This window comes from Neophocaena asiaeorientalis, unplaced genomic scaffold (assembly GCF_003031525.2).
Source record: "Neophocaena asiaeorientalis asiaeorientalis breed wild unplaced genomic scaffold, Neophocaena_asiaeorientalis_V1.1 scaffold629, whole genome shotgun sequence".
Lineage (NCBI taxonomy): Eukaryota > Metazoa > Chordata > Mammalia > Artiodactyla > Phocoenidae > Neophocaena > Neophocaena asiaeorientalis.
This window is the reverse complement of record NW_020175468.1, coordinates 7284478-7304816: the sequence shown is the minus strand read 5'-3', so window position 1 is coordinate 7304816 and position 20339 is coordinate 7284478. Positions and strand designations below refer to the sequence as shown.

Sequence of the window (20339 nt, the reverse complement as noted above, 5' to 3'; positions counted from 1 at the left end):
GCGCTCGCCGCCCGCCCCGGCCCAGGGCAGCTCCGCCCCCGCGCCTCCGCCACCGCCCACTCATACAGTGCAGCACGAGGGCTTCCTGCTGCGCAAGCGCGAGCTCGACGCTAACCGCAAGTCGTCCAACCGGTGAGCGTGTGGGCGGGGCTTTGGAAGGCGGGTCCCAAGCTCAGGGTCGAATGAATGAATAAGTGGGTCTGAAGAGGGGGGTGGGGCTAAACTTTAGGGCGCCCAACCCGTGGCGGGGTAGGCGAGGCCTGAAAAGGGGGCCTTAACTTCAAAGAATCAATCAGTGAGCCGGAGGAGCGGGGCTTAAGGTTAGTGCGTCCAATGGGTGAGTGGGTGGAGCTTAGATGGGGGCGGGACCTGAAGAAAAAGTTATTACTACCCAATCTTATAGCAACCAACCCAAGAGTTAACTAGAGCTAATAGCAAACGGTGTGGGGTCTCGTCTAGAGGGTTCTCAAGGCTCGTGAGGTGGAGCCTGGAGAGGTCCTTCAACCAGTGAGTGGGGTGGGTTCATTTATTTCAATTTCAATTGAGGAAGGGCCTGATAAGGGGCGGATCCCAAACTGAGGGCTGAGGGGTGGGGGGCACCTCATATAGGTTTCCAGATGGGGGCCTAACAGTGATGTGTCTACTCTTGGAGTCCAGCTCCGGATTGTCCAACCCTTTTTTGTCCAACTGAGAGGCAGAATCTGGGGAGAGGTGGAGCGCATAAGGGAAGCGTTGAACAAGCAGAAGGAGTTGGGCAGAACAGATTGAGGTTTTGCCTGTGGAGGTAGTCTTTTCTCCTTGTGCTGAGAGCAAGGTGGGAATAAACAGAGGCACTTGGTTGTATTTTGATCGTGGGAGACTTCCTCCTCGGTTGGGGCTTCCGCTGAATGGGGAGACAAGAATTCCTCACTCCAGACAGTAGACCAATAGACTAATAGATCTCCCTTCAGGGAATTCGGGGTTCGGGGTGGGGGTGGTGGAGGAGTGGCGAGGAACATGCCCAAACAGAGGCCTGTGGAGGAGACAGCTTAAGTGTTGCCTTCAGGAAATTCAGTGTGGGAGGGGATAAGGAAGGCCAACCCCAGCAGGGGCCAGCCTGGACAAAGGCTTGGTACCCAGAGACTTAGACCCTCGTCTCAGCTCAGCAACTGCCATAAGGAGGAGCACTCCAGGTGTATGGCCCAACTAGGGCAAAGGTCCCCAGGGAGGAAGGTTCAAGCATATTCAGCCCATGAAGGGTATTAATGAAGAGTACTCAGGCAGAGTGCTGCAACTCTGCCTTGAGCCCCATGTCGTCACCCCAGGTCGTGGGTGAGCCTGTACTGCGTGCTCAGCAAGGGGGAGCTGGGCTTCTACAAGGACGCCAAGGGCCCAGCATCGGGGGGCACGCATGGCGGGGAGCCACTGCTCAGCCTGCACAAGGCCACCAGCGAGGTGGCTAGTGACTACAAGAAAAAGAAGCACGTCTTCAAGCTCCAGTGAGCCCCCTCAATGGGCAAGAGGGAGGGTCCAAGACCCACCTTCCCCCTCCCAGCAATACCCTGCTTCCCTGGAGGACGGTTGGTGGATGGGTGGGCTGGGCCTCTGCCTCAGAGCCCCTAGATCCTGTGTCCTCTCCCACAGAACCCAGGACGGCAGTGAGTTTTTGCTCCAGGCTAAAGATGAGGTGAGATCTGTTCCTTTCTCTCCCCTATTCGACCTCAGGAACCATCTGGCTGGCTGACTCCTGGCCTAGAGTGATGGGGCTGTGAAGAGGAGAAGCACAAGCCAGTTACCAGGGCTGAACTGGGAAAGCCCATGGGCAATGAGAAACCAGAAGAAGTTTTTAATCTAGCTGGGGGGAGGTGGAAGATCAGGGGCTGGCCTGGAGGCCCCAGGACAACGTCCAACCTCCTTGCCTTGGCCTCTGAGATGAAACTGGAAAGTTGGGAGGGAGTTAGCTTAAAAAAAAAAAAAAAGAACTACAAGTGCAAAGAACCAGAAGTACAGAATCACAAAGGGTTAACTGTGCTGGAGGAGAGAGTTCAAGGAGGAAAGTTCTCAGAAAGGTTCCCAGGGGCTGGATCTCTAAGGACACTGTGGGTCATTCGGAGGCTGGAGTTTATTCTAAGGGCACTAGGGAGCCATGGCAGAGTTTTGAGCAAGGGAGGGTTACAGTGATGCATAAGAAAGATCCATTTGGTTACCATGTGCAGGGTAGAATGGAGAGGGTGAGAGTGGAGGTGTGGAGCACAGGAGGTGGCCAGGGCAGGAACCCAAGTGGGAGACCACAAGGCTGGATTAGGGCAGGCCTGTGGGGAGAGGAGGAGGAGGTGGGTGAGAGACAAGAATGTGAGTGGACCTTGGGACTGGGGCTAAGGGGAGAGGTCAGGGGAGGAGGAGCAGGCATGGAGGTGGTTTGAAGAGATGCTGAAAATAGTAACACTTGTTACCTCATTCATCATCACAAGAGGCTATGAAGTAGGCCTTTCTTCCCTCCATGCCTCTTTTCCTTATCTTTAAAATGGAGATAAAAATAGTTTCCCATCATAGGATTATTGTGAGAATTAAATAAGTTGATACAGGTAGAGCACTTACAGGGCCTGCAAAATTACAGTGTTTGTGTCTGCTGACATTATTGCTTCCTGTTGTTTATCTCTATAGTGGGAGTTAGACATAATCCAAATGCATAGGATTAAGTGAATTAATCCACAAAAGTGCTTAGAACAGAGCTAGGCACAAAATAAGTGCTATGTAACTATTTACATCATCATTACTGTTATTGTTAGTATTATCCATTTAATAGATGAGGAAACTTAGGTTCAGAGTGGGCAGCCTGATTCTAGATTCATCGGTCTCCTCTCTTCCGAATATAGACTGTGTCCTGTTTCTCTCTCCAGGAGGAGATGAACGGCTGGCTGGAGGCTGTGGCCGCCTCGGTGGGGGAACACGCCGAGATCGCCCGCTGGGGCCAGACACAACCCACCACGTCGTCCACAGACGAGGGCAATCCCAAGAGGGAGGCGGGGGAGCGCAGGGCCAGCGGGCGCCGGAAGTGACTTCCCACCCGCAGGGCCTGACTCACCTCCCCGCCCCTCCTCCCCGCACTGTGGGCACAAAGACACTTTCTCTTCCGCAGGGGCTGGAGGCCCTAGTCCCACCAACACTGCGGACGCGCCCTGACCGGCACCGGAAAGGAGGGGACTTCTCCTGCACCCCAAGAAGTGGTGGGGAGATTGCTGCCCCTATAGCCATATCTCGGCCCCTTCCCGCTCGCCACCTCCACCCCAGGTGCTGGGGCTCCATTATTTTTATGCAATAACTGAGCTTGTGGGGGGGGCGGGTAAGGGGCCAGTTGAACCAAGCTCCCTGCCCGAATGCCCAGATCCAGCCCCAAGAAGCTGGGGTGGTAGGGGCGATAATTCCCGCCCTAGGGATGGGCATGGGGGCGCTGGTGAGGTCCCCTGGACCATCCAGGGTGCTAGGGGGTGGGGAGGGGACGCCCCCCTCCCCGCCTTTACCTCACTTCCAATGCTGCCTTGATCTCTGTCTGGGAAGGGGGAGTGAAGGGGCCCTAGCCCCCGAACTCCGTCGTCTCAGAGCCATGCGGTTAATTCCTGACTTAGTTTATTTTTGCAAAACGTCGACCTTCTCCTCCCCCCGCCCCGCATCCGCGAAGGCTTTTAATGGGAGGGGCGTCAGAGCTCAAAACTGTCTTCCTCTCTCCTCCCCCCTCCAGCTGTAAAGGCCACTTCGGGAGGGGAGGGGCGAGGGGAAGCCCTCCCCCTGCATGCTTCTGGCTGGAGCACTTCCCTGGGGAGTGGGGGAACCGGGTTGTGGGCAGCCCCCATGGCCACCTGGAGAAGCCGCTGGGACCCAGGGGTGTGGGGGCGTGTGGCAGGCGCGCACTCTGTGTACCTATAATAAATCCTTTGGCTTTGACGGTCTGTGCTGGTTTTTTCGCGTTTCATGGGCTGCGCCCAGGAGGACTGGGTGGGGCGAGGGGAAGAAACTGTCTTGCGGAGAACATTTAGATGTCCCTCTTGGTGTGGACTAATTACGAGGTCTAAACACGTGTCCCCGACGAATCACCTAGATGCCATTCCTAAACCGGGAACCCCAGAGGGATGGAGGAACGTTTTGCTATCCGTGGTAACTAAACTTCCCCAAAGGAGCCGTTCGGTCCGTCCCGTCCAGGACAGGAAAGGCGGGACCCTTTAAGGAGGCGGAGAAATTAACTGCGACGGGTGAGCGCTTTACCCAATCGCCGGTGGCTCCGGGAGTCTCCTGCCCAATGAGCACCTGGTGGGGGCGGGGCGGGATGCACACCCGGAAGCGGGTGCAGGCTCTCCGGCTAACCCGGGGGCCATGGCAGCCGCGGCCCCTGCAGCAGACGGGGTCCCAGGTCGGGGACCTCCCGGGGAGGTGATTCATCTGAACGTGGGAGGCAAAAGGTGAGTGTAGGAGTTTCCTGAGGCGCTACTCTCAGGAGCGGGGAACGTGGTGGGAGTACCCGCCTCTACCGGGGGAATTCCTGTCCATCAGGGATTGCTCCGCCCCCTGCTGGAGGTGGGGAGCCTGGATGGGTGCTGGGGGAAGGAAGGGAACTTACCGGGTTGAGATTGGGGGCCCCATTCCTCATCCTCCCTCCATCATCTCGCGTCCGCTCACGGTCCCCGCACAGATTCAGTACCTCTCCCCAGACTCTCACCTGGATCCCAGACTCCTTCTTCTCCAGGTGATTGGGAGAGCGAGTTTGGGGTGGGGGGGCGGGAGGAGAGGGTATGGGGAGACCTAATCTCCCCCTCACACACACACCCCGGCCCGTGACACCTGCTCTGCGTCCCCTCCCTGCAGTCTTCTGAGTGGACGCATCTCAACACTGAAAGATGAGACCGGAGCCGTGAGTAGAGCAAGAGCTGATATGGGGCGGCCGGTAGGAGGAGGGACAGGATCCGCACTCAGCCCGGCTCTTTGCCCTATCTGTCCTCTGCCTCCCTTCCCCGCAGATCTTCATCGACAGGGACCCCACCGTCTTCGCCCCTATCCTCAACTTCCTGCGCACCAAAGAGTTGGACCCCAGGTTGGCATGGAAGATAAAGGGGAGTCCCCCACCGTCTTCACCGCCCCCCCCGGAAGTCTCTTCTTCCCCTCAGAATGTTCACTTAAGCTCCTGATCATATTTAAATTATGCGTCCTTAGAATTCTCCCCCACAAAACACACACGCAGACATACACACACATTTTCACCTTAGAATCTTGATCCAATCAAAATTTTCTACCTCTTGAGATTCTCTGTGCAGTTTTGAAAACTTCGTCCTCAGCATTCTCTGTCCACTCCCACTCCCCAGACCCTGACCCCTAGTCAATTCTACTACCCAGGGGTATCCACGGTTCCAGCCTCCTCCACGAAGCCCAGTTCTATGGACTCACTCCTCTGGGTAAGTGGGGCCCCCTTTAGCATCCTCATCCCATAGAAAACCAGCTCACTAGTGATGCTCCCCCTTTCTCCTCTCTCCTGAAAGAAGGTTGGATTAGAGCTGAGAGCCCTGGGTTTGGTCCTGGGTCTCAGGAGGGTGGTGATATTCTGTGGAGAAAGAGATGGGGGAGGGGGAAAGGGATCTGCCTCAGTGTTCTCCAAGTCCCAGCCTTTGAGTCCTTCCGTCTTAGTTCGTCGTCTGCAGCTTCGGGAAGAGTTGGATCGATCTTCTTGCGGAAACGTCCTCTTCAATGGTTACCTGCCTCCACCAGGTGGGAACTACTAAGGAATGGAGGGGGGCTAAAGACTACATTTCCCATAAGGCTGCAGCTTTCGGTTGCCTGAGCTGTGGGCCCTGAGACACTATGGGAGTTGTAGTTCTATATCAGATGCTTGGACTGATGCTTGGAAAGGAAGTAAGAAACAGCATTTCCAATGAGGCAATGGGCCAAGCTAGTCCCCCGGAGGCTCAGAAGCTTACCCTAGAGCCCAATGGGAGTTGTAGTCCAGGTTTGATTTCCTTGTAGGGAGGCTTAGGGAGAACTGGTGTCCTTTGCATGGAGGGGAAAAATGTTAAAGGAGAGTTATTGACTATAATCTCCATGGAGCAGCCAGCCCACTGGCCATGGAAAATATGCACCAGTGGTTATTGGGAACTGTAATCTACTAGACTTTGCTGATAGGTAGAAGGAATAGAGTGGGGAAATTCAGTTTATGGCTTTATTTCCCTAACCTCAGTCAAGACCTACTACCTTCATGAAGTTTGTCAAATATGAAGACGCATTGTTCTCTTAACTTAGTTTGACCCTGTTTTTTTAAAATTGTTTTAAATAGAAGCTTTTTGTCACTACCTTCATGCCATAAATAAGTAGACGTGAAATAAACCCCAAACATAACAGTGTAATTAAACTCTGGGTAGATACTGTTGTCTGCCAATGAGACAGGCTTCCATTTCTTGAAAGGAAAGATTGCCAAATATTGAAGAGGTATTAATATCGTGGCAGCCCCAAACTGATTCTTTATTTGTGATGGGCTCAAAGGAACTGAAAAGGGAGCAGCTCGCTGTGTGATTCAGTCTCATTTAACGCCATGTCCCTGCACCACCGAAAATCTTTTCTCTAGGAGACGATGCTACCCATGTGGCAAAATCAGCATCTGGCACGCTTTAAGTGCTTGCTACGTGACAATTATTACAAATGATTGTCACTCTGCCCCTTCTCCCTGCCACAGTGTTCCCGCTGAAGCGGCGGAACAGGCATAGCCTGGTGGGGCCCCAGCAAGCAGGGGGACGCCCAGCCCCTGTTCGAAGGAGCAACACGATGCCCCCCAACCTGGGCAACGCAGGGCTGCTGGGCCGAATGCTAGATGAGAAAGCCCCTCCCTCCCCATCAGGTACATTTCTGTCTCTTGGGAGATTGGGGCAGCCAGTGGGCCCCTGTGACCCTGCCCTGATCCCTGCCTTTCCCCGCAAGGGCTACCAGAGGAGCCGGGAATGGTGCGCCTGGTGTGTGGACACCACAACTGGATCGCCGTGGCCTATACCCAGTTTCTTGTCTGCTATAGGTGCTCAGGGAGGGTGGTGGGAGGACACCTTAAGCCCTGTTGATGGGGAGGGCTCAGGGTGAGGGTTCACGATGTTCCTCAATCTTCCAGGCTGAAGGAAGCCTCTGGCTGGCAGCTGGTGTTTTCCAGTCCCCGCCTGGACTGGCCCATTGAGCGACTGGCACTCACAGCCCGGGTGCTCAGTGGGGCCCTGGGTGAGCATGACAAGATGGTGGCAGCAGCCACTGGCAGCGAGATTCTGCTGTGGGCTCTGCAGGCAGAAGGCGGAGGCTCTGAGATAGGTATGGCACCAGGCTTTTTCCAGAACCCTTTTGCCCTTTAGAATTCTACTCCAACTTGTGGCCTGTTAAAACAGCCCACGTGCCACCATTCTCTGCGTTATTAGGATGCTCCGGCCCTTTAGAATTCCGTATCCTGTTAGCATTCCTTGGTCTGGTAGAAAAATCCACCCACATACAATTCTCTCCTCCATCAGAATTCACTGCCCTGTTAGATCTCTTTGCTTGGGTAGAATTCTCCCTGCCAGTGAAATCCCAGACCTGTTAGAATCTGTTCCCATTAGAAATCTGACTCCTTAGACTAATCTGTTCGCTAACAAATCTTAATCCTCGTGAGAATCCCCTGCCGCCCATAGAGTTTTTTGCCTTTGTTGAAAATCTGAGCTGCGTTAGAGTCCCACGCCCTGCTAGAGTCCCTCGCCGCAGCAGGAATCTGGCCCGTTGTAATCCGCTGTAATTCCTGCTGGAATCCTCTAGCCTGTAAAGATTCTATGACCAAGTTGAATCCTCTGGCCCTTGGAGTTCTTCCTGCCACCCCTCTTCTCCCCCGTGAAAGGGGGTCCTGGCTCAGCCTTCCTCACCCTGTGCAGGAGTGTTCCATCTGGGCGTGCCTGTGGAGGCTTTATTCTTCGTCGGGAACCAGCTCATCGCCACAAGCCACACAGGGCGCATCGGGGTGTGGAATGCCGTCACCAAGCACTGGCAGGTCAGGGCACTGGCCAGCCTGGCTGCCTCTTTCTCGGGTGCCCAGACCAGTCAGACCCAGGGAGGGGTTCCTTTCTGCCCCACCCGACCTGGAGAGAACCAGGGGACCCAGCAGTGGGCCAGATCCAGTGGTGGGGTAGGATGGGGTATGATAAAGGCCAAAGGAGGATCCAGGAGGCCTTCATGGCTGATGTGAAGGATGGTGGGTTTGGAAAGGAAGAGAGGGTTCTCCAGACACTGGGTGGGAGACCGGGTGAGGGGAGATGGTAGAGGGGGCGGAAACCCAGAGACAGACGTGCAAACGTCCATCATTCTCTCTGCACTCGCCCCAAGCTCTGTCCAACATGTAAAACAGAAAATACACCCACAGCGTCGTTTTCTAAAGTGTGAGCGTTTGGCTGAGAGAGACAGACAAACAGAGAAAGGACAGAGAAAGAAACAGAGATGGAGAGAAACAGACAAATAGAAACAGGAGGTCAGAGGTGCCAGAGAGACAGAAAGAGGGTGGGTGGAGAGAAACCAGGACTAAATGACTGTAGTAGATGAAGGGACACAGAGAGAAAGAGGGAGATGAATAAAGAAATGTCAGAAATACAGAGTCAAGGAGAGGCCACGAGACAGAAGCGCCAACCAAGAGCCATTCAGAGACAGACGCCGATGATGCAGGTCTGGAGCAGGCAAGGCTGGGGAGGAGTGGGCCTAGAAACTGGTGGGAGGGTGCTGGAGCAGGGAGGCATGGGCATGCCAGGGGGGTCACTGCAGAGGCAAAGGCAGGAAGGGATGGCACCATGGCCACAGCCCACCCCGCCCCACCCCCAGGTCCAGGAGGTGCAGCCCATCACCAGTTACGATGCTGCAGGCTCCTTCCTCCTCCTAGGCTGCAACAACGGCTCCATCTACTACGTGGGTGAGCAGCAGCTGGCACTCCAGCTGCCTGAGAACCTCCCCTGAGAGGTGGGAGAGGAGGGGAAAGGCTGGGGTACCTTGAACAAACCCACTCTATCCTCCCTGTTCACCCCAGATGTGCAGAAATTCCCCCTGCGCATGAAGGACAATGACCTCCTTGTCAGCGAGCTCTACCGGGACCCAGCGGAGGATGGAGTCACAGCCCTGAGTGTCTACCTCACCCCAAAGACCAGTAAGCTATAGCTCAGCTCCCTGCCCTGCCATCAGCAGCCAGCCCCGACCGCAGCCCGGAGCTGTCTCCCCATCACTTGTGTAGCATGACCCAGTGAGATTTATGGAGAAGCAGACAGATTCAACTCATACAGTCATTCAACAAACAGTTACTGAGCACCACTTACATATAGGCACTGTTCTAGGTGCTCCGCCATGGCAGGCCTCTTCACCAGGGGCAAAATTGACCTCTAGTTGTTGATCTTGGTGTTTCTTTCCCATATCTGTGATTAGGGCGTGATGCTTACACGCTCCTGAAACAAAGAGGATGCATGTCTTGGGAATTCCCAGGTGGTCCAGTGGTTAGGACTCCAGGTTCTCACTACTGAGGAGGGCCCAGGTTCGATTCCTAGTCGGAAACTAAAATCCCATAAGCTGTGTAGTGTGGCCAAACCCACACACACACCCCAAAACAGCAACAGCAACAACAACAAACAAAAACCCCAAACAAACAAAATCAAAGAAACATAAACAGTCAAACAGAAAGAGGATGCATGTGTTACAGTGGATGAAGCTGAGTTCTCTCACTTGAGACAGTCTTTGTGTTTTGTTTTCTTGATTGCAAATGCAGAGAAATAGTTTTTTTGTTTGTTTTTACTGAGATATAATTCCCATACCATAAAATTCACAACTGAGTAATTTTAGTAGATTCACAAAGTTGTGCCGCCATCACCACTATCTAATTCCAGAACGTTTTTATCACCCCCAGAACAACCCATGCTTGTTAGCAGTCACACCCCAGTCCTCCCTCCTGACAGCCCCTGGACACCTCTAATCCACTTTCTGTCTCTGTGGATTTGCCTGTTCTAGACATTTAACGTAAATGGAATCATGCAGTACGTGGCTTTTTGTGTCTGACTTTTTTCACTTTGGTTAACGATTCATTTTTTTTTTAATGGTTAGTGCTTTTTTGGAGCTTAAGATCTCTTACCCTACCCCCAGGTTGTGAAGATTTTTCCCTATGTTTTCTTCTAGAAGCTTTGCAGTTTTAGCTTTTACACGTAGGTTTCTGTTCCATTTCAAATTAACTTTTAGGTATGGTGTGAGGTAGGGGTCACAGTGCATTTTTTTCTAGCAGGCGTAAATTAATAATAAACTTAACTTCACAGCATGTCATCACATAAGGCCCCTTTCTTTTTTTAAACTGTATTTAGTTATTTATTTGGCCACACTGTGTGGCTTGTGGGATCTTAGTTCCCTGACCAGGGATTGAGCCCAGGCCCTTGGCAGTGAGAGCGCGGAGCCCCAACCACTGGACTGCCAGGGAATTCCTAAGGCCCCTTTTTTATGTCATTGATTTACTCCTTTCCTCCCCATCCCCGTCCTCTCCACGTGCCACTATTCTGTCACGTTTAGCATTTATATTTTCATTTGTTTGTGTCCTTACAAAATGGATATTATGGACATGTGTTTGAATTTGCATAAATGGTATGGGGTATATAACTCAGTTTATATATCTTACTTTTGTCCATCCTGCCCTAGGTTAAATATCCATCCATGTTGCTATTCATAACCTGAATCCATTGCTTCTAACTCCTGCATAAAATATTAAAACCACATTTTACCCACATTCCTTAAGATGGTCCATTAAGTTTGTGACGTTACAACATACCTTTCCCCTGTGGAAATTTGGCAAGGTTGGGGAGTTCCTCAGGCACGCTGTGTCGAGTTTCATTTTCTTGCCTTGCTGTCTGTCTGGTTTTGTTTGTTTGTTTGACCCCACCCCACCATGTGGCTTGCAGGATCTTAGTTCCCTGAAGAGACTGAACCCGGGCCTGTTTGTTTATATGTCCCTTTCTATGTTTCTCTGTCTTTCTCTCGAATTCCATCTCTCTCTCTGTCAGTCTCTGTCTCTGTATCCCTCCCTGTGATTTGTTTTTTGGTTCCCTGTTTCTCTATTTTTCTATCTCTCTTCCCCCTCTTCTCAGCTTTGTCTCTTTTTTTTTTTTTTTTTTTTTGTTTTTTTGCGGTACGCCGGCGTCTCACTGTTGTGGCCTCTCCCGTTGCGGAGCACAGGCTCCGGACGTGCAGGCCCAGCGGCCATGGCTCACGGCCCCAGCCGCTCCTCAGCATGTGGGATCTTCCCGGACCGGGGCACGAACCCATGTCCCCTGCATCGGCAGGCAGACTCTCAACCACTGCGCCACCAGGGGAGCCCTCTCTCTGACTTCTTTAAAATTTTAGTTTATTTTTTATATAGCACGTTCTTATTAGTTATCTATTTTACACATATTAGTGTACATATGTCAATCTGTCTTCCTCTCTGTCTTAATTTCTGTCTCTGGTTTCTCTGCCCCATCCCTCTGTCTCCCATTCCTCCGTTTCCCACGTCTCGCCACCTTGTTCTCTCCATCTCTCCCTCTCCCTTTACTTTCTGACTCTGCATCTGTTCTTTGTCTGTTGCCTCTTCTCTCTGCCTTGGTTTCTGTCTCTCTGTGACCCTGTCCCTCTCTTCCTCCTCGGCCCCTCACCAGGTGACAGTGGGAACTGGATTGAGATCGCCTACGGCACGAGCTCAGGGGGTGTGCGTGTCATCGTGCAGCATCCCGAGACTGTGGGCTCGGGGCCTCAGCTCTTTCAGACCTTCACCGTGCACCGCAGCCCTGTCACCAAGATCATGCTGTCAGAGAAGCACCTCATCTCAGGTGAGCCTTGGCCGGCTGCCCCACATGCCCATCTCCCTGCAGGAGGGATGGCTTAGCTGTGAGCACGAAGCCAGGTGGATGAGGGTTTACACTGGGGAGAGAGAGTGTGTGGGGAGTGACCTCTGGAGAATTCCGTGAAGGGGACCAGTCTGTGGGGAGTGGATTTGCCAGGGAGAGGGGAAAATTAATCAATTTAGCAATTGCCAGGCATGGGGGAAACAGTGATAAGACAGGCCAAGTCCCTACCCTCGTGGAGCTGATGCTCTAGCGGGGGCAGCGGACAATAAATCAATAAAAATATAAATCACTATCTGGCAATGGGGATGGGGGCCATGAATAAAAACAAAGCTATGTGAGAGGCCAAGAGAGTGCCAGGATCACTGGAGAGTGCATGGTTCGGGAAGTTCTTCCTGAGGAAGGAGCTCTGAACAGAAATGAGCAGTGCAGGTCAGTGGGGACAAGCATTCCAGGCAGAGGGAACAGGCATTGCAAAGGCTCTGAGGTGGGAGGATGTTTGGTGTGTCTAAGGAAGAGCAGGGGCCCACTGGGCCCAGAGTGGAGTGGGTGAGGAAGAGGGTGGGGGGTGATGGGGTAGGTCAGTGGGACCTTGTAACCCATGGAGAAGACTTTGTCCTTAACCCTGAATGAGATGGCGCCGCGGGAGGTCTCACAGCAGAGGAGGGCTGTGACCTGACACAGGTGTTCACAGGATCCCTCTGACTGCATGAGGGGACAGGATGGGAGCAGGAAGGCCAAAGAGGAGGCTGCTGCAATGGTCCAGGCAGGAGATGAGATGGACAGGACCAGGGTAGGGGTGGGGTGGGAGCAGTGGGCAGGGAAAAGTGAGATCAGGCCCTGGAATGATTTGGAGGCAGAGCCACCGGGATTGTTAACTATTTGGAGTTCTGGGGAAGAGAGAATTCTCTGAAAGGGAAGCATTCAGAGGGGCCTGAATCCTGACACCTTTGGAAGGAGGTCATCCCGGGGCTCAGGAAGGTCGGGCAGTGGTGATGCCACGGCCGGGCCTGACCTGCTCCTGCCCCCTGGCTCCTCAGTCTGTGCCGACAACAACCATGTGCGGACGTGGTCTGTGACTCGCTTCCGTGGCATGATTTCCACCCAGCCTGGCTCCACCCCGCTCGCTTCATTCAAGATCCTGGCGCTGGAATCGGCCGATGGGCATGGAGGCTGCAGTGCTGGCAATGACATTGGTGCCTCCTAGCCCCGGGTCCCCCACCGCACGGACCCTGCCTGACCTCCATTGGCCTCCACTGATCCCTTTCCTGACCCCTGTAGACCTCTCTTTACCCACCCAGCTGATGGGGTTGACCTACACCCATCAGCACCTGACCCCTATTGACCGCCACTTACTCCCAGCTATCCCAGTTGAATTCTGTTACCCCCATTGATTCCTGCTGACCCAGGATCCGCCCCCTGCCCCTGATGTGCCTGAACTGCACTGACTGTTGCTGACATCCAACCCTGTCTGACCTCGCCCCACCCCAGCCACCTGGGGATGGGGACCTGGTCCTGGAGGGGAGGTTCAGCAGTGGGGAAGGAGGCAGAGTCTTGGGATCTGGAGGTCACAGGGACCCCAGCTGGCCCTGACTGCCCCCCTCTACCTGGCCCAGGCCCCTACGGCGAGCGGGACGACCAGCAAGTGTTCATTCAGAAGGTGGTACCAAATGCCAGCCAGCTCTTCGTGCGTCTTTCCTCCACCGGTCAGCGGTGAGGACCATCCCGTCAAACGGAGGGCGGGCAGTCAGAGGAGAAGGCGAGATGCCAGGGAGGTCAGAAGGGCATCCCAGCCAAGGGACACCGCAGGAGCAGAGGCTGGGGAGGAGCACAAGCCTGGTCCTAGATTTGGAGTTTGGGGTATCAAAGGTGTGACATGTGTGGATGGGAGTGAAGCTGGAACGATCCCAGGTGCCCCTGCTGGACCGCAAGCAGAGATCGCCCAGTGTAGTCAGGGCCGGGCTGGGGGCTGGGAGTGTGTGCACAGGCTGGGGGGTGAGGGCCAGGATGGGGGAGGGACGAGAAGCTGTGGGAGCCCAGAGGTGGTGCTTGCTCCAGCCTGGGAAGGGGGCCTGTTGAAGAGGAGTCTCTGAGCAGAGACCTTGAGGATAAATAAGAATGGGCAGAAGAAAGGAGGGAGGGGAAAGTCTGTGCCTGGCTGAAGGGGCAGCATGTGCAAAGGCTGGAACAGCCAGAGAGGATAACCAGGGACCTGCACGTGGTCTCTGGGGGCTGGAGCACCAAGAGGTGAGAAATGGGGCTGCAGAGGGGCGCAGCCTTGCCAATTGTATGGAAGAGCTGAGACTGTCCTGAGTGTCCTGGGGAGCCATGGCTGCTCTGAGGGGGATGGACTGGAGGTTGGAGAGCAGGCTGGGACAGATGCGTGGCCGGAGAGGGCAGGGCTTGATCAGGGCCAGATGGGGAGGGGAGGAGGGGGCCGGCCATGGGGAATGCTGGGAAGTGAGGGAGGCACCCAGGATGAGTCTTGGGCCCTCCCTGAGACAGGAACAGGGAGGGCAACATGTCTGGGGGAGAATCCCATTTGGGCCCCATGGTGAGTGTGTGGGGCTGGGGACATCCAGGAGGCTCCTGGTCCCCACAGGGCTGGAACCCAAGACAGTAGATTTGGGAGGGATGGAGAGGCTTGGGTGCTCATCCGAGAAGCAGGAACTGAAACCATAAGGGCGGTGGGGACTGAGGCCTGGGAGGGGTATAAAGATGAGAAGAGGGACCAGGCCAGGCCCTGGTGTGGCCAAGGTGACCCCTGCCCCTCCCCTCTCAGGGTGTGCTCCGTGCGCTCCGTGGATGGCTCGCCCACCACCGCCTTCACAGTGCTCGAGTGTGAGGGCTCCCGGAGGCTGGGCTCCCGGCCCCGGCGCTACCTGCTCACTGGCCAGGCCAACGGCAGCTTGGCCATGTGGGACCTGACCACCGCCATGGACGGCCTCGGCCAGGCGCCTGGTACTCCCCGCTCCAGTCCCGTCCCAAGCCCCACAGACTCACCCTGCACCCTCTCTACAACCTCCTTCGCCATGAGCTCCCTCCCCAAGCCCTTGCCCTCTGGCCCCTTTCCCTGGCCCCCAACCCCTCCTCGCCCTTGCTTTTTTTTTTTTTTTTTTTGCGGCATGCGGGCCTCTCACTGTTGTGGCCTCTCCCGTTGCGGAGCACAGGCTCTGGACGCGCAGGCTCAGTGGCCATGGCTCACGGGCCCAGCCGCTCCACAGCATGTGGGATCTTCCCGGACCGGGGCACGAACCCATGTCCCCTGCATCAGCAGGCGGACTCTCAACCGCTGCGCCACCAGGGAAGCCCCGCCCTTGCTTTTTAACCTCTCTTTCTGAGCTTCTGACCCCTGTCCATCGACCTCTGCATCTTTCCTCCTATCCCGACCTCAGTCCTTGCACATGACCTTTGTCTCTTGGCCTGTGCCCTTGTCTTGCCCCTGACGCTGCTTCCTTGCCGCCCCCAGCAGGGGGCCTGACAGAGGAAGAGCTGCTGGAACAGCTGGAGCAGTGCGAACTAGCCCCGCTGGCTTCCTTGAGGGGTGCTCCCCCCAGCCCCTCACCCCGGACCTCTCTCACCGGGTAGGCGTGACTCCACTTCCCCTTCTGAGTAATGAGGCGGAGGGCAGATCATGGTGGCCTGGGGGCAGGGGGGACCCAGCTCCACCCTGATGACCTGCACTGACCCTCATCACCCCCTCAGTCTCCACTCAGCCTTCAGCAGCGCCTCCCTGTCCAGCCGCCGTGGGAGCCCAAGCCCCCCACAGGCTGAGGCCCGGCGCCGCTGGGGAGGCAGCTTCGTGGAACGCTGCCAGGAACTGGTGCGGAGCGGGCCGGAGCCCCGGCGGCCACCGACACCAGCCCCCCGGCCCTCCGCGGGTCTCGGGGCTCCCCTTGCACCCCCCAAGATGAAGCTCACTGAAACTTCCTTCTGAACATGGCTGCCATGGTGCCTTGAGATACCCAGGCCCTGGGGGACTCAGGTGCCTGCCCCGCTTCCTGTCACAGCCCTGGGTTCAGGGCCAGGGCCTCCTTGGAGTGGTTAGTGTTACTAGGCCCCCATCATCTCCCTTTTCTGGAGCCAAAGTCACCCTTCCCTAATAAAGTTCTCACTGCCAACACCTTGGTCACATTCTGAGAGGGTTTGGGCACCCCTAGGGAAAGGGTAAGAGAGCCGTGGTGCCCAACCAGGTCCCTGGCTGTAGATTCAGGAACATCTGTCTCTCCTGGTTTAAGTAAAGAAGGGGAATTGGTTTACACTCTGGCTTCAGGCATGGCTGGATCCAGGGCTCAAACACTCATCCAGAATATCTTTCCATCTTTTGGCTTTGCTCTCCTCTGGGGTCGTTCTCAGTCAGGTTTTCCCCGCTCTGTGCCAGGATAACTCCAGGTAGCTCCTTAGCAACATTTTTCTCTCTAGCAGCAGCAAAATCACAGGACTGATTCTCATTGACTTAAACTGAATCAGATGGCCATTCCTGGACTAATCACGTGCCCTCACGAGCCAGGCAGTGAGGTCAGCCCCGTGTTGACAGAGTGGAGGAAGAGTTCCTGAAAGGTGATTCAGGGTACTATTACCACAAACAGGGATGAATAGGTACAGGTTGGCAGAAACACAGATGTCGGCTAGGTGACATTTGTACCCCAAACTTCACCACTGCAAACACTTTGCCCATATCCCTGGCTGCCCAGTCTTTCACCCCTCTCTTGCCCACACCAGGGAGGGTATGTAGAACAGGATCAGCTCACCCCAGCCTGACATCCTTGAGGTTTTTCCCCAGTTAATACCTACCTATGTCAACTCCTCAGGGAAGTTTTCTGCATCTTTTCCTTGGGTCAATAATAGAAGAGAAAGTGGGCCAACTAAGAACAAGGGATTTTAGAACATGCTAATCCTGGAATTCCAGAGTTTCTGGAATGCCAGAACTTCTGTAACATGGGGGAGTGGGGTCTAGAATGTTAGGAAATGTAGAACACAGGAATATTCTAGAGTACTAGTGGATGAGCAGTATTAGGCTTCCTCCCTGCATATCAAAGAATCCAGACTGTAGAAGTTTCTGAAAAAGGACCTGGAAAGTCAATGATTCTAGAACAGAGGAGCTTTCTAGAATGCCTATGAATCTACACCAGTAGGAATATTGCAAGCCAGGCATTCTGGAATGCTGATAATTATAGGAAACAGAAAGGAATCCGGATTGCTAGGAAATCTAGAGCACAGTCATATTCTGGAATGCCAGCCCTTCCCTTCTAGATCACTAGAAGATTTGTTTTCATCCTAAGAAATCCATAATGTCAAGGGGTTCTGGATTGCCAGAGAATCTAGAACATGAGTGGGAGGCCTAAAAGGTGAGTGATTCTAAAACATGAGTGTTCTGGAATGTCTGTGATCTAGAATATGGGGGTATTTTGTAATGCTCACAGAGCTGGATTATTGAGATCGTTTTTTTTTTTTCCATGCCAGGGAATCCAGAACACTTGTGTTTCTGGGATGCTAGTGATTCTAGAGCTGAGGAAGAGAATGTTAGAAAATCAAGAACCCTAAAAAGATTTGTTTGTTTTTTTAATACCAGGATAAAACCCCGTGAGCACATACAATGGAGGAAGCTTCTGGAAGGCCAGGGCTCTAGAACTCTGAGGGATTCTGAAGGGTCGAGATCAGATCAAGATACAGGAGAGACATAGAAGCAACCCTGGAAGATAGTGGCACTGGTAGGGGGGGATTGGGAGCTGGGAACTCCAAATTCTGGGGGGGAGGGGAAGCCAACGCCATCCCCGGAAGTTGCAGTGGTGAGCCAGAGGCTGTTGCCTAGCAACGAGCATTGAAGATGCCCTGGATCCCAAGCAGAAGGGAGAAATTTCGGCGGCGCCCCCAGCAAATGCTCCAGCTACAGGGTAGGAGACGGGGAGGCGGGCAACGGGGGCAGGGACACACTCTCCTGCAGGGTCATGTTAGCAGGGATCGCGGGAGCTACACGAAGACAGGGACACAGGGCATATTCAGTGGGCAGAGCCAGGCACTCCATCACTGAGCTGGGACAACTCACAAATGCCCCTTAGTGGGGCCTGAGTGCCGTCGTTATTGATCCAAGGGGCTGTGAGTCCCTGGACGGTGGGTGGGCCCAGACTTCTGGGTGTCAGTTTTGGGTGTAGGTATGGATTGCTGTAGGTGACGTTAACGGGTGTGAGTGTGGCTGTGTGAATCAGCCCGTGTGCCTCAAGGTAAGGCGGGAGGGTGAAGGGGGTCCCCTGTCCTCCTTGCACATCCCTTGGAAGAAGGAGCAGGAGTTGGGGATGAATTCGAAGCTGAATTGATTGCTGTTCTTAGTCTGGGGTCAGCCGTATGGTATGGTCAGGCCTAGTACCCTGTGTGGGTGGAGGCTGGGGTCTACTCGGGGCGGGGCTAAGGCTACAGAACTGGGAACCTTAAGAATCAAACTGCTTTGAGAGACGGGGTCCCCAGAGGGGGGACAAACGTGAAAGGGGTAGGGTTTGGGATCCTAAGTGTGGGGCCTTGGCCCAATTCTTGTGGGAAAGGTTGTGACCTGAAAGAGAAGGGGTCAACTAGGGGGCAGGCTGTGAAGCTCTGATGCCTTTGGGAGCAGAGAGGCGAGGCTTGTAATTCTGAGGAAAGAGGGTGGGGCCTTTTTTGGGGCGGGGCTTGAGACCCTCTGAGTTGGAAGGTTGTGAGCAGGGCTTGGAGCCTAGAACCCACTAAAGCGGGTGCGGGTGGGGACTAAGGCCACTTGTGGCTTGGGGCTCCTAATGGTAGAGGTCCCTAGAAAGAGAGGGGACTGGAATTCTTTAAGGAGCAAGTCTGTAATTCTGGGAGTGGGAAGGGTGCTCTTGGGAGCCTTTAAATATTCAGGCAGGGAGGGGGCTGTGGTACCCTCTAGGGGTGGCGGTGAAGAGGGGTGCAAATAGGAGAGCAGAGCCGGGAGCCCTGTGGGAGTGGAGTCTGTGGGTCAGGGGCGGAGCCTGGGTCCTCTGAGGGGCAGAGGCTACAGCCTTCTGAGGAGCAAGCTATTGTTTGTTGAGCCTGGAACCCCTGAAACACAGGGCTTTGAGAAGGGGCAAATCCTTTGGGAAGGTCTAGAGTGGGCCTGGGATTCTCAGAGGGGCCGGACCTGGAGCTCAGTGCAGGATTAGGATTGGCGTTCTGCCCCCAGAATCCCAAGTCTCTCACGTGAGAAGTAGGCACCTGTGGGGTCTTCCAGAATTTACGCCAGTCGAGGAGCAAATTCTGATGGACTTCTCCCAGGACTGTGAACCGAGGGATGAGGTCTTCCAGTGGGAATCTAGTTTAGGGGAATCTGCCCACCGCCTGCGCGTCGACTGGGAGGAGTCCCAGCAACTCCACACTTGAGGCCTCTCCTTTATAACGGGGTTCACTGAGCCAGTACCCACGACAGCACTGAAAATTCCTGATCCCCGAGCCCCATGCCAGGCACCTGTCTATTTAACCCCTCCCCTCTCGCCTCCTGATTGGTCGCGCGGGCAGCGCCCCCTGGCGGAACCGGGCTCTGATTGGAGGGAAGTTCGCAGCCTGAGACTGGGACTGTGGAGAAAGTGAGTCGGCCTCGGGCGGGGGCGGGAGGCGGGGCCGCGCCAAGACTGACCCGCTGGACAGACTGGCCGCCTGGAGCGCGACTCCACGCCGGACACGATGCGGCTGCCTGGCCCCAGCGGCCGCCGCCCCCTCCTGCTGGTGCTGCTGCTGTCTCTGCTTGCAGCCGCCGCCTCCGCCGCCCACGCTGCCGGCCCCAGCCCCAGCCAGGCCGTCGAGGTTGCGGTAATCCCGGGCCGCCCGGCCGGGTAAGCCCCGCTGCGGCCCCCTCGTCCTTGTGCCGCCTCTACCCAATAAGTCTGGAGGTCTAGGAAGACCAGGACTTTCGGATTTAGGGGAATGTGAACCCACTGCTTCGTGATAAGGATGAAGAACCAGAGCTCTTGAATTTATTAGGGCCCTCTATTTTGTAGGGGTTAGAATCCGAAGTGTACTGAGATTTTGAGGGGAGGGATTCCCCTCCCGTGTGGTAGAGACGGATATGGCTCCAGGGAATTCTAGAGTTTATTTGGAGAAGGGTCCCAGTTTATATGGGGATGGGGCTTTTGAGTTCTCCTAAGATGATAGATGGGTGGGGCCGAGCTGGGATGGGGTCCCCCAAACTAACTGGGTGCTTAAGGAGGAAGAGTATGGGAGGTTATCAGGGCACTTTAAGGGGGAGTTGACATGTCCTGGTTTTCTGGGGGGCGGGGAGGCCTGAACTAATTAAGAGACCTTTTCCTAATGAATGAGGAAGACGTGGAGTTTTGGGTTGATGGTGGAGGGGCTTGTGGAAATTTGTGCGGAGATGGGGGGCCCTCAGATTTCATGAGGGTTGGGGGGTGCTTTAGTTTCCTAGAATTAGCGGATTCCAGGCTTGAATGGGGTACCAGTGATTTCGCGGCAAGAAATCCAGAATTTCCTATAGATTTAGGGGGTTATAGCCACTCTTCC

The 20339-nt window shown here is 54.8% G+C and overlaps 2 protein-coding genes across 3 annotated transcripts in view; both read left to right on the top strand.

Moving 5' to 3' along the window:
- The window catches only part of SPTBN4 (spectrin beta, non-erythrocytic 4), a 69414-nt gene extending 66241 nt beyond the window's left edge, over nucleotides 1-3173 (top strand). The window contains 4 exon segments of the mRNA XM_024768302.1: nucleotides 2-132; nucleotides 1305-1478; nucleotides 1624-1666; nucleotides 2880-3173. Of these exon segments, the coding sequence (XP_024624070.1) occupies nucleotides 2-132; nucleotides 1305-1478; nucleotides 1624-1666; nucleotides 2880-3038 (507 nt within the window). The 3' untranslated portion in view covers nucleotides 3039-3173.
- Nucleotides 3174-4301: 1128 nt separating this feature from the next.
- Nucleotides 4302-15961, top strand: SHKBP1 (SH3KBP1 binding protein 1). 2 transcript variants are annotated; one of them, XM_024768664.1, is made up of 18 exons: nucleotides 4302-4433; nucleotides 4664-4717; nucleotides 4837-4882; nucleotides 4989-5062; nucleotides 5362-5420; nucleotides 5650-5730; nucleotides 6689-6850; nucleotides 6931-7021; nucleotides 7112-7302; nucleotides 7890-8005; nucleotides 8824-8911; nucleotides 9026-9142; nucleotides 11655-11825; nucleotides 12881-13036; nucleotides 13457-13553; nucleotides 14623-14801; nucleotides 15310-15424; nucleotides 15546-15961. In XM_024768664.1, the coding sequence occupies exons 1-18, from the start codon at nucleotides 4348-4350 to the stop codon at nucleotides 15775-15777; spliced, it is 2115 nt and encodes a 704-aa protein (XP_024624432.1). In that variant the 5' UTR covers nucleotides 4302-4347; the 3' UTR covers nucleotides 15778-15961. The 2 variants fall into 2 exon arrangements, with proteins under 2 accessions (XP_024624432.1, XP_024624433.1); XM_024768665.1 differs by lacking the exon at nucleotides 12881-13036.
- Nucleotides 15962-20339: the final 4378 nt, after the last annotated feature.

Coding starts and splice junctions, on each gene's coding strand:
- SHKBP1 (XM_024768664.1), top strand. CDS start 4,348: ATGGCAGCCGCGGCCCCTGCAGCAGACGGGGTCCCAGGTCGGGGACCT. Junction 6,851..6,930: donor AGCCCCTCCCTCCCCATCAG/GTACATTTCTGT, acceptor TTTCCCCGCAAG/GGCTACCAGAGGAGCCGGGA. Junction 7,303..7,889: donor AGGCGGAGGCTCTGAGATAG/GTATGGCACCAG, acceptor CACCCTGTGCAG/GAGTGTTCCATCTGGGCGTG.